Genomic DNA, 13,302 nt, shown 5'->3' on the forward strand with positions numbered 1-13,302 from the left:
ACTATGAATGCCAAGCAACCTTTGTGCAAATGTGAAAGAAGTTCACATGTGAACTTCTCAAGATGTGAAGAAGTGAAGGGCATCATCCAAAATGCTTTTGAAATGGTGGGGGGATATTTTCTTAAATTATTATCCCTCCACAATTAGTAGTGCCTCACCTAAGACATGTTGAATGCCTCAATGCAATATGAAGTGAAACAGCATTGACCATATAACAACAGTGCCACGTGCCCTCTCCACAGGGGTCTGCATAAGCAAGGTACTTAAGCATACTTTCAAAAGAACATACAAAAATCACAGTAAAACTAACTACTTCAAGGGTTTTGAGTAGTATAATGTGACCCAAGAGAGAAATATGGTTTCTGCAACAGCTAGTGACACTAGCTGTTCAGCAACTCTGTCTACTTTAGACAAGCCTGGAACAGAAATCACAAGGCTTCAAAGAGATCCAGCTAATTTTAAGTTTTACCTTTAGAAATTATACATTTGGGTCCAAAAATACTTCCAAAAGAAATTTCAATCTGTTCTACTCACATATACTGAGATGAGTATGACACTTTTTTGTACTAGGATATGGAAAACTTTCCATTTAATTCCAGGATCTAAACTCCGCAAGTAAGTTTTTTAATTAATTGTAAAATTTAATGAACCTATATGAATTTTCAGAATGAAGGAATTTTCCAGTCTAGCTTAAACTCATTCCAAGAGACTTAAGCAAAATACATCAGGTCACAAGTTAAAGCATCTTTGCAGGAGCTATGCTAATACATGTAAGAATTGGAATCATATTAGTATTTATACACAAAATTCTTTCTTAAGCTCAGAAGGTTAATATTACATACCTGAAAAATTGGTATTTGACATTGTAACATAGATATGATAGAGGGAAAAAAGTATCTGTTATTCCCAAATGTTTTTTTTTAAACAAAATTAGCTAACAGTTTTAGCTCCTATTACACATTTTTGGGGTCTTCTAGTCATTACTACCTCATCCCCAACTAATGACCATCAACCTCGCAGACTGGTGACAAGTGGTGTCCCTTAGGGGTCCATTCTGGGACCAGTACAGTTTAATATCTTCACCACTGACATAGACAGTGGGACTGAGTGCACCTTCAGCAAGTCTGCAGACACCACCAAGCTGAGCACAAAGAATTCCTCTCTGTTTGCTCCATCCTAAAGTTCACTGCCCCCTCTATCTGTTTCTGGGGTCATGCTGCAAGCCAGATCATTAGAATTACAGAATCATTAAAAGGATCTGTATTGAAAACAACCTGTCAAAGAGGAAGAAAATATCTTAAACCTCAGTCACCAAAACTCCTTAACACACAACTGCAGCAACAGAATTTCAGACAGGTCCTTCCAGCTTTAAAGCTTTTTTGGGGTTTGTTGTTTGGGTTTTTTTCCCCTAATTATATCTTTCAGTCTACTACATCATATTAATTACCTTTACAACAAATCTCACTTTCACGCAGCATAGTTCACCTCAAGCCACTGTAGGACCATGTTACATCTACAAATATGGGAGCCAACTGGGAAAGCTTTCCAGTGGGAAGTTTATCAGCAGGCAACCATTTATTTCAAAACAAAAATCTAATCAAAACAAATACTTTTATGAGCCCCAGGTATCCTTGTTGGAAGACAGGAGAGCTGAGCCATGGAAACTGTTCCAAAAGCTCGCTTTCTTTCAAAGGTAAATTATATGAGGCCTTGTAGCCTATCACTGGAAACACAAGCAATAGTGCTTTAATGATGCATAGCAGTCTAGTGTACTTTAAGGGGAGAATAAGGAACACTTTCAAATTAGAAAAGGAATTTCCAGTACAGAAAGTGAAGTGAATCCAATGTTCTTCTACTCCTTTCCCCTGTCAATGACAAAAAGTCATTTCAGTTAACCATAAAGTCAATTCAGACAACACTTTGCCACAAAAATACCAAGACCAATTCAAATAACACTGGGAAAAGAGAAGCCTGCCTTGCAGTCTATTTTGGTTCTGATTATCTTCTAGGATTAATGACATGCACTCAATCCTGTTATCTCTCCTTATCATTCTCAGGACATGAATTAGAAGGTGACAGGGATCAGTCAGCATGGATTTTTCCGAAAGAGGCAGTGGTTAATTGATTGAACTCTTCCATCCAGTGTAGCTTTAATGGGAGTTTGGTCTTCTTTCATTCCAACAGCTAGGTAGTCAGATGAGGACTGCCAGGATTCTAAAAGAAGTACATGCTACTTCTGTAGCTCCTACCATTTGTTACATTGAAAAAAAAAAAAAAAATAAGAAGAGTTTGCATCTTCTTCCACTTTTGAAAACTATGAAACAAAATTAAGTAGGGCTACAAAAATGTCTAATATTTCTGAAGAGCAGGCATACATATTTTATACTTTTACCTATTGTGAACACAAAGCAAAGTGAGGCTGGCTCAAGATTTTCAGGGAAGTCTAACCAACACTAAACATTAGGCATGGGCTCTCAAGCACACGTTATGCCAACTATGTCTGACCTTACACAAATGGAAATGTATTGCCTTATATAAATACATATTGATCTAGTTATACAAAGTATGGTTCCTATAATTGTACATTGACTAAGTTAATAAGAGTTCTGTCCTCTTTCTTGTATTTTTAGTTTGTGCAATTTGCGTGGCTGCCAAGCTGTCACATTAGCCACACCACCTTAATCTCTTTACACTCCTTAACCAAAAGGGGAATAATAACATATTTCTATCTCACAGGAACATTATGTGAATAGATACAGCAATGATGTACTTGGATACTACAGCAATTGCTGTAAACCTTAGCAAAAATTCCAGTTCATTAATTGTATGCAGGCTGGGTGATGACCCTGAAGCTACTTAGGAGTTCTCTTATAGCAGAATTTGCCCTTAAAATAATATGCATCATCCCAGGGGAGAATTATGTTGTGCAACTGCCATTTCAGAAAAAAAAAAGAAAGCAAGAACACGTTTGTTTTTAAGGCAAGTATATATCAGAAGTAGAAGCTACTGAGAATGTGTAAGGGTCTTAAATTCAGAGTAGAACCCAACTTCAGCTTTTGAGAGATTTTCAAGTTCAAAATGAAAATGGAAGGCAACAGAATGACCCAGCTGTCTTTAGTCTGGCAGTAACTCGCTTGCATAGTTAAATTTTTTTCCCAAAGTTCAATAGGCAATTCTGGGAGATCCATTTCCCAACCCTGTCATTCCAAAGAGGTTTGCAATACTGCTGTAACACTGGTTTGGAAGTAGGGGTTTTTTTTTCCCCTTTGGGACCCTTACAGAACACCCCCAAAACAACAGCAGCTTTTGTTGTTCTGCCAAAATGTGACTTGATTAATATTACTAGAGGGGCAAGGGCAAATACAGAAATAATTTATAACACTTCAGAGAATTTATTCTTGCAACCTGCCCTGCTGTCAGGTCTTTACTTGGAATGCATACTGAAACCTGGAAAATCTATGGAGTATGGTCTCTATTCCCATTTGTTTATTCTGGGTCTCAAGAATATTTCTCAAACAGTCAAAACAACAGGATTTGCAGTTAACTGTTTCATTGCTTAAGTATATGCAGGTTCATGCTTCCACCCAAAGAGAAAAATATTCTAATAATGCTCTTAAATGCACATCTAAAAATATGACTCAGACAGTGCATGTGAAAATTATACTCTGAAAATAAATCATAAATTATACATATAACTATAATTACACGTACAAAACCCACATGATTGAAAAGTTTATTAGTGTTGAATCTCAAGCTCTTCAAAGTTAGGAGGAAACACAAGAACTAAGCCTGCCTGCTTTCAGCTGTCTTTAAAACATCCTTTTGCAGTTTCTTTATGTCAGTCATTACATACATGATCACAGTCTATTTTTTCCAGAGAATCCAAATTCTGTATAAAATAGAGAAAGGACAGCTGTAACTATTTTTATTCCTCCCTTGTTTGGCATTCACTGCACAATACATATCTTCAGAGTAGAAGCATACTCTCCAAGGCAACATTCAGCTGCCTCTGCCATGAAACCATTCCTTCTCTTTCCATGAAAACGCATACTGACTGTTTGGGGTGGAGGAAGAAGTCAAGAAACAGGGCTATGCAAGAAACCTTAATTCTAAGCTACAATTTTGAGCTTTTGACTTTTTCACCTTCATGTTACTCCTGTAAAGCAGCGGAGGGGCCTTTTACACCTTTAAAAAAGTGAAACAAAATTTGAAATTGCTTCCTCATGTAGCATCATCTAAACATACGCTTGGTTCATACACAATACAGACCTTTAATGCTAACCCAAGCCATGTAAGTGTAACTCCTAGGTTGCCATCCCCTGTGAGAACTAACAGCCAGGAGAAGCATTCATGAGCGTGAAGAATACCGGACTCCATTCCAGATCCACATGAACTTACAGACATTAACCTTTTGCACCTTCCCCACATGAATGATCCCTTTTGCACCGTTCTTTTTAACGTGTTCTGCTACCAGTCTTGTTCTATCCCTGATTTCGGTCTCTTTCCCAATCTCCTCTCATTCACATCATTGCTTTTATTCACAGGCTTCTCACCCAAATTCCAAACTCTTTTTTTTTTTTTCATCTAGTCTCGTCCGCCTTTCAGGTCACACAACACCACCCCCTTTTTCCACCAAAGACAACACCATGTCTCCAGCCTCCTTCACCGTCATTCTCAATGTTCTGTATATGGAACTGTATATGGAACATCAATTTCTACTTATTTCAAAATTCAGTAAGAAAGCTGTATTTTTAAGCAGCCTAGGGAAAATTTTTCCTTTCTACCGGAAGCTTAGAACAAGAAAAAACAAGCAATTGAAAACTACTATTCACTAGCTTAGTTCTTGTGAACTCCCAGCTTTAGCCGTACTGATCAGTCCAATTCAGACACAGTAATGACTCATTTTTACCACAAAAAATCAAAATTACCTGGAGGCATGATCTGAACCACCTATAACTAATTAAATCACCACTATTTTTAAGCTGTACCAAATTCGCACTCTGATGATCATCACTGTTCATCTTAACACCAGTTCTGACATCCATACAAACCTCTGGGCATCAGAATCATTTACAGGAATTTCCTTACAGTACTCCATTATGAGGGGAATAAGTGTAGTGTAATATAACTTCAGTTCAAGAGAAAATTAGTACCTTCTGGAAAGATATGAATAATATTGAATATGGTTATGAAAACACAGAACCTGTTCATAACAGGAGAATTTAACCCATGTTTGAGTATTCTCATCACATTTTAATTTTCAGCAATTACCGCAAATTAAGCCCAGACCCTACAAAAGCAGCCACAGAACTTCACTGCAGCCAAGGAAATCTCACGCTAAAGAAACACCTTTCAAGATCAGGACTTAAATGCTTTGATAAAATAGGCATAATAACCTTCCGAAGACACTGGAGACAATGCTACTATGAGAATGCTACTTTTCTTTCAGATGGAAGGAAATTAATTTTAGAACTGATTCAATAGGATAAAAACCTCAAAACTAGAGACCAGTTTGAAAAATTTCAAATGGAAGACCACTTAATTTGCAGTTAAGTACGGTAGTATTCACAATTTGTTAATAGAACTTCAAAACCAAAACTTGACTAGTACATCTTTCCATTTTAAGGACTCTGATCACAAAATACTTTTCCTCCCTTACAGACCTGGAATCAGGTAATTCACCAAATTTTACAACATATGATGAAAATATATTTGGCCTTTTACTATTAGAAAGCTGTTACGGTTTTGGAGTACAGAGTTACCTGTGGAGATGATGGTACACCTGATACCCCAAATAAAGGAAAAATCTAGAAAAATTTTAGATAATAAAAACAAAACTTGTGCTTTAGACTTTAAGAATATTCTTATTAATCTAATGTACAGAAACCACGGCAAATTTGTCAAAGTATGACCTCCCTCTCATACTGTTAGAAGAGCTTCATTCAGCAGATAAGTGGAGTTTCTTACTTATTTCATACTTTGCTGGACTGAACCCAACACAACTTTGTCAATTGACAATAATTTTGACCAAGTTAATTGTAGTATTTGAGATCATAACATCCTTTTCAGAAGTGAAAAAAGGCAATAGGTTTTCTTAGTCTTCTCGATAACACAAGCATTGGATAAGTATCAAGTATTGTTTTGTTGTGTTTCCTTGTAGCTAGCTTATAATATTGCTTAATTCTCCACTTAATGCACAAAGGGCAAGGACGAGAGTAATGATTTGAATATTTATACACTAAAAATAGCTTTGTTTGGGTTTTTTGGGGGTAGAACAATCAAAAATGTTTTAACAAAACAAGACATTGGTTTGGCAGAGTATTCGTAGTCAGTGACTTTGTAGCTCTCCAAATTTACAATTCAGCATTAGCTGTCTCCAGGACCAAAACAGTGAATATGTTTTAGCATTTAGAAGCTTCATTCTTTACACATCGTTGACTACTTAGATAAAAAGGAGGGCAGGTTTTATTTCTGTTGAATCTTGCCTGAAGGATATACCATAAACAGCTGATGCAGATTACAACTACATCTCCGTCCATTTGCATCCACCCATTGGTGGATGTGTTCCTTGAAAACAGGATTTCTGATCCAGAACTAGAACCTGCAGTGAAGATTTTATTTGGGATGACAGTCTCGTGGCAAACTCATTTTCACGGTCCCTTAGCCCAGACATAACTTTACGTAAGGTCAATGATCACTAAAATTATTTCAGACTCTTTCGGTTTTAATGAAAATTGTTCGGCAGTTATTGTGGAAGACTGCTGAAAATGATGTAGAGCTGTTTTGTTTTTTACCAAGGCAATCTTTTACAGCCTACAGCCACTGAAAGAAGATGCAATCATAATAAAGCAGTGTACTCCTCCCTCCCATCCAAAAAAATACCTGCAAGAACAGCACATACTGATATCATAACTTTTTTATACCAATCTCTGGTTCTTCTGCAGACCATGGGCTGTCCAGCTTGTAGATGAGGAGCCCATTATTTCCAAAAGGAAATGCTAAGATGAAGCAGGAAGGAGGTGGAAGTGGCTACTGAAACCCCCTGCTTAAAACTTTACTCAAAACTCAAAGACAGACTAACCATTCAAGCAGAAGCTGGTATTCTTAGAAATGGGAAAGTGCCAAGAAGTTCAAAAAGCAGAGGCAGACAGCCAACAGAACAGTGCATGCCAGCTCCACTTAAGATCACAGTGTTGTCTAGAACCTACAAGTTGCTCTTTCTGCTCACTTCTACCTCCGAAAACCAGAAGAAAACAAAAGCAAAACAATCAAACAAAAACTTTATCCTAAAACTTCAGTCCTGGCAAAGACCATTCCCATCAGCAGTGCCATGATCCCTTCTATATAAAGGGATTTCATGGAGTCTTATAGAGAAAAGTTTTACCCTTCATACAGAAATTATTACAAAATGCAGGTCAGGAATTGCACAGTCCCAACAGCTAATTTCTTTTCCTCTGACTTTTAACCTATCTGACTTTGGGAGGATAAATCTTCTGTGAAGTTTCTCCTTTTGATCACCTTTACATCATTGCCAGTACCTTATAACATCCCCAATAAGAACTTCAATTTTTCTAGGCAACAACTTAGAAAACTGCAATATATCTCCAACAGCTGTCATTACTCAAAATCTAGGAAAGAAAAAGTAACAAACTGAAGTAAATTTTTATTAAAAAATTTCATCTACTGCCTATACCATGAAGTCAAAGGAAAATGTTTACATTTATAAACAATTCCAGCTCCCCAGGTAACCAACATGTGATTTCATCACTCTCCAAATTATTTTCTCATGTGCTATTGAAATTTCAAACTCACTGGAGTTTGCAAAGAAAATACTCATTCAAGGGTGGGGGTCAGCAATCACAATTACTGGTAAGTCTGCAAAGCTGTCAAAAGTATTGAAACAATAACCTCAATTAAAAAGTTACTACAGTTACTTTGTGAACAATGAAAACTGCTAGCTCCCAGTTATCTGCCCATAACGTAAGGAACATTTTTGTCCAGGCTTATTAGAAATCCTTTGCTTGCTAACTAACAAAATGCTCATTTAAAGTTGATACTGCACTCTCATGCAGAGTAGTAAAGCCACTGTGCTACTTAGAGCACAAAACTGCTTATTTCAAAGGCTGTCCTCCTTGAAGCCTTCTGGAACAGGTAGAGGGAAGTTGGTGAGGTTCTGTTTAGATATGATGGTTCACACCTCCCTAACATAAACAAAAGTCACAGAATTGCATCCTGATATAGCAGATGGAAAAAGAAGGAAGAGAAAGGTGGAACAGAGTCCACATACCAACAGCAGAACATTTAGAAATTCCCCTTATTCTCCTTAACCGATGATCAGGTCATTTAAAAGGTTTAGAGTATAAGCTCCTGCCTTGCTTTCTCTATATATTGCAGAATTCAAGCAAAGTTACCTCATTAACTTGTTTTTTGTCCAAGTGAAAAACTTGACCAGAACTCGTTGAGGCAATTTCTTCATAGACCTTGTAACCAATATGATCCCTGTCATCACAGTCTCCAGTCAGCACAAACACTACCTGTATTTAAAAAAAAAAAAAAAAGATCATTTGGCATACAGTGCAAACCTTAGGAAAACGTTGCAAAGACAGCATTAAGGCATGACAATAAAAGAACTGTATCACTTGGCATAGGTTCATATTACTTTGCGTGAAGGGCAGCTATATTGCACTCACTACTGAGGGAAAAAGCAATGAAGAAGAAAATGAACAGACAAGAATCACTTTAGAAGTGATACTCATTTATCAGCACTTGTACTTCACAAAATACTTATTTCAGAACAATATAAAAACATCCACATAAATGGTAAGCTGACTAAGAATACATATATGGTAGAAGGTTCAGTTGCACTATTTAATTCACTCTATTGAAAGGAATATTACTTTAAGATTTCCTTAACCTGATTAGTTAACTCTCTATTTAAAAAAATAAAAGTTCCCTAGAATGGCAGTATTATGGTCCCTTCCATAAAAAGATTTCACTGAGTCTCACATAGAGGAATTTTACCCTTCAATATTGAGAAAACAGGGCACCAAATACATAAACTAGCTCAGAATGTAAATCCCCTCTGTACCTGTGATTGTTTCTGTTGAATGAGTTGAAGTACTTCATGGGTAAGTCTATAATCTTTGGATCGTGCATCAGTAAATACATAGATGAAAGAACCAGGAAGAGAAATTTCTAGAGCGATCTTTATTGCCCCGATGCTCATCTCTGGACAGTCTCCACCACCCTGTACAAAAATAGAAGAAAAATAAAGCATTTTTCCAAGAAAAAAAAAAACATACCAAATAAGTTACTTTCTTTTTGGACATTCAAGACAGATACTTTTTCAGTTTCTAATAATTTATTAACTTTTTTTTTATCCTAAGCATTGTATGGTTTCTGCAGAGTACTGTCACAGACTCACACTCACAAGCAACAACTGCAACAATTCCTTAGGGAAAATAAAGTCCAAGGAAGGGTTGTGGTTAGCCCTGAAAATGGTTGTTGTCGTGGTCACTCTTTTCTGTGAGCACCGTGTTTTGCTTAGCTCCAGCTCTTGTAACAGCTCAATTTCCTGTTCTTACACACTCACTTGATAATTGACAATTTCATTGCTCTGGTAGTATGCAGTGGTCATAGAATGGTTGCAGCTGGAAGGGACCTTAAAGATCATTTAGTTCCAACCCCCCCTGCAATGGGCAGAGATGACTTCTGCTACCCTGGGTTGCTCAAAGCCCCATCCAACCTGGCCTTGAACAATTCCAGGAATGGGGCATCCACAACTTCTCTGGGCAACCTGTTCCAGTGTCTCACCACCCTCACAGTAAAGAATTTCTTCCTAATACCTAATCTAAAACCATTACCCCTCATTGTATCACTACACTCCCTGAAAAAGAGTCCCTCCCCATCTTTCCTGTAGGCCCCCTTTAGGTACTGGAAGGCCACAATAAGGTCTCCCCAGAGCCTCCTCTTCTCCAGGCTGAACAACCCCAACTCTCTCAGCCTGTCTTCACAGGAGAGTTGCTCCAGCCCTCTGATCATCATTGTACCCCTCCTCTGGACTCACTCCAACAAGTCTGTGTGTGTCCTTCTTACATTGGGGGTTCCAGAACTGGACACAGTACTCCAGGTGAGGTCTCACCAGAGTGGAGTAGAGGGGCAGAATGCCTCCCTCGACCTGCTGGCCACATTTCTTTTGATGCAGCTCAGGATGTGGTTGGCTTTCTGGGCTGCGAGTGAACGTTGCCGGTTCATGTTGAGCCATGGGAGGTCATGGTCATAGACGCAGATGGGAAATGATCTCAGCCAAACAGTCCTGAGCTCGAGGAGGAGCTTTATATACCAGCACAAGAACTTGACCAAGACTTCATACTGTGGGGCAGCCGATGCGGGGAGCTCAGAAGAGGGGGTACAGGTGATGTATTCCCAGTGACCTGTGTTGCTAAGTAGACAGCTATGTAGCTGGAAATTTTTCACACCACGCATTTAATCAAAATGCTTCCAAGTATGACTTTCTTTAACTTTATCTGAAAGGAACAGTTTCTCTTCCTAAATTAAGAACTAGATGAAAATACTGTTTAAATAAAAGTTCAGTTCAACTTACATAAAAATAAACTTGGCATATTGAACACATATTGAACTTTCCAAAGAGCTGAAGACTAACTGTAAAACTTGCCCCTGTAAACAGCAACAGATCTCTGCACTTTCAAGATTAAATGTAAAAGTTATTTCTTTTATTTCTACAATCAACATGCCTTCACACATACTTATATACAAATCTCCACATGCTGGGAAGAAGAAGAAAAAAGATAATGCAATTTTTGCATCTCTTTTTAATTCTTGAGATGCCACTAGAAATCATGCTTTGACATTAAACATTCACACAGACACATAGACTGTAAAAAACTTTGTCTCCCACAGTCCCTCAGACCTTAAGAATTTCAGTTGTCCCCAATGAAATGTTCATGTCAGTAACAATTTTTAATCTATCAGTATCTTTAATCCCATTTCAAAGCAAGAATATCACTAAATTTCTCATCCATGTTAAAGAATACGTACATTAGCATTGTTCTTTTTATAAGTCAGTCCTTTCTAAATACAGTCTTAGTTTTACGGGAAAAGTAAGTGGTAGACCCCAGACTGCCTGAAATTCAAGAGATAATTCTCCAAAAACATTTTTGACACACATGTCAGAATTTTACCTTGGCAATGCTTATACAATGCTATGGAAAAGATCAGTATATCCAAGTTACTTCTTTCCTGCTCTTGCAAAGTGAATGTCATCTTCAGCAAAAGACCGTTCCATGTAAAGCTTTAATTTGCAGTCAAGAACAAGAAAGTCTCTATTCCCACTTCAAGTCTACTATATTATTGTCTCATGTAATATTCTATATGGCAGCATCTCTTTTGTATGTATAATAGGAAAAGCAATGCTGAGCTAAATGGTTATTCTGAGAACAAGCATGAACTTTTCTATTCTTATAACGTAGAAGGGGGTATTCTCAAAAGGCAACTATGTAGAACTACAAAACAAAAATGTATTAGCTTTATTTTTTTAATAAAGGGAAAATTTTCCTGACAACGTTTCCTGCCTTTCTCTCCAAAGTAAAAATAAATATTGTTACAATTACCTTGTGAAGTTTTCTGGAAAAACAGAGGTGAGTAAAGCCCAGCAAGTCTCATTTTCCATTCAGTTTGGACAAGCATACAGAAATTTAGGTTGTTAGCTCAGCTCATCTTTACTATTCACATTTCTTATGTCTAAATTTAACATCTATTTAACTATTTACTTAACTGGCATTGTATCCACTTACAAATGGATAAATTTAGTATCTGATTTAAAAAGTTTTATCAGCACTTCTTACAGAAGACTACTTTCATTAAGTTGTCATTTTTACACTGAGAAATACACAAATAAGGCCTTTTTGTAACGATGCAAGCATATTGTCATCTGTATCATAGGATCATGTAACACTCAAACTATGCGCATATACTTTAAAACATTTTCATATAGACAAGATTTAAGTATATAGCTTATCCAAATAAGTATGCATTGTGAACACTGTATTTAATACAAGAATACACAAAAAAGCGGGTTAACACTTTAAAAAAAAAGACACTGAGAAGCCACTGATATTTTGACCCTTCACCAATATAATGAGTGAATGCAAGTCACTGAAAGTCTTAATTTACCTGAATGAGCACATCTTGAAAGTGACTGGAAAATATGCGATCAGGATTAAATAAAGAAACCTTAAATTCATTAGACAAACTTTTAAATAACTTGCTTGTAAATGAAGAGTTTTAAATTCCCAAAAGCTTCATCTAAATCATATACCTTTCAGAAACAGATGCAATTATTTTCCAGTATAGCTATTTAGAAAACAAAAAATGAAAGAATGAAAGGATTTTTAAACTTTTAAGTTCCCTATGAAGGAGAAAAGCATAATGGTGGGTATTTTCTGCCTCCTTGAAAATGTACTCGTTTTCTCTGAATTTCACTCTTTCTGCCAACTTTTAAACTCCTTATTCTTCCCAAACTAGCACTATTTGCTTTCAAACAATCTTTTATTACAGGGATTGCACCATATGCCAGTTTCTAAGGGAGAGTCTGTCTGGCACTACTGACTCCAGCAAGGTTCTCCACAGGTCAGAAGCATTTTGCTTGATTAAAAGACAAGACAATAGGATCATACTTTCTTTCAGTAAGGGTAAATCCATTCCAATACTTCTCTTTCTTTCCATCACCCAATCCAGATGTCATTTGTGGTTCATTATCAACCAGGAAAAGTCCACCAAGGGAGAAATACCAGTGTGCTAGTTCAAAAACTGCCACTTGTCTCCTAAGCACAGCTACAGAAGCAATTCAAAAGGATTTGCATAAGACAAGAGTATCCAAGTCAACTTGATGCCTTTGAATCAGTAGATGCTAAGTAATACGTGGCAGTTAAGGCAGTATGTAAGTAATACTTCATGGGTCTTACAGTCCTTTTGTACCTAGATTTTTTAATTAAAGCTAATGAAGGGTTTTCATAAGAATAAGTTTCAGAACACAGTAAAACAGTTCATAAAAGTGTCTGTGAACAAGTAGCAGGACTAATTCAAGTGCAAAATGTTAGCATTATCTAACTATTCTTTCTCGTGTTATTGAACTGAGTCTCCATACCATGACGTAAATTAAGACAAAGTAATTAATCTTAATCATACATTAAGGTGACCAGAGAACAGGAAAACAACAGTTTGTGCAGGTAAAATGACAGAGATAGATTGCCTACACCCCAATGAAGCATTGTAGCAGAAACA

At 36.9% G+C, this 13,302-nt stretch overlaps 1 protein-coding gene across 1 annotated transcript in view; it reads right to left on the reverse strand.

Annotated features, from left to right (window-relative positions):
- The window catches only part of HMCN1 (hemicentin 1), a gene marked incomplete at its 5' end in the record, with an annotated part of 201,165 nt that overhangs the window by 156,371 nt on the left and 31,492 nt on the right, over nucleotides 1–13,302 (reverse strand). Inside the window, 2 exons of the mRNA XM_082483753.1 lie at nucleotides 8,412–8,534; nucleotides 9,089–9,247. Coding sequence (XP_082339879.1) covers nucleotides 8,412–8,534; nucleotides 9,089–9,247 — 282 coding nt within the window. The remainder of the gene's footprint in view (nucleotides 1–8,411; nucleotides 8,535–9,088; nucleotides 9,248–13,302) is intronic.

The sequence above is a fragment of the Vanellus vanellus genome, assembly GCF_965231255.1.
Source record: "Vanellus vanellus genome assembly, chromosome: 5".
NCBI classification, from domain to species: domain Eukaryota; kingdom Metazoa; phylum Chordata; class Aves; order Charadriiformes; family Charadriidae; genus Vanellus; species Vanellus vanellus.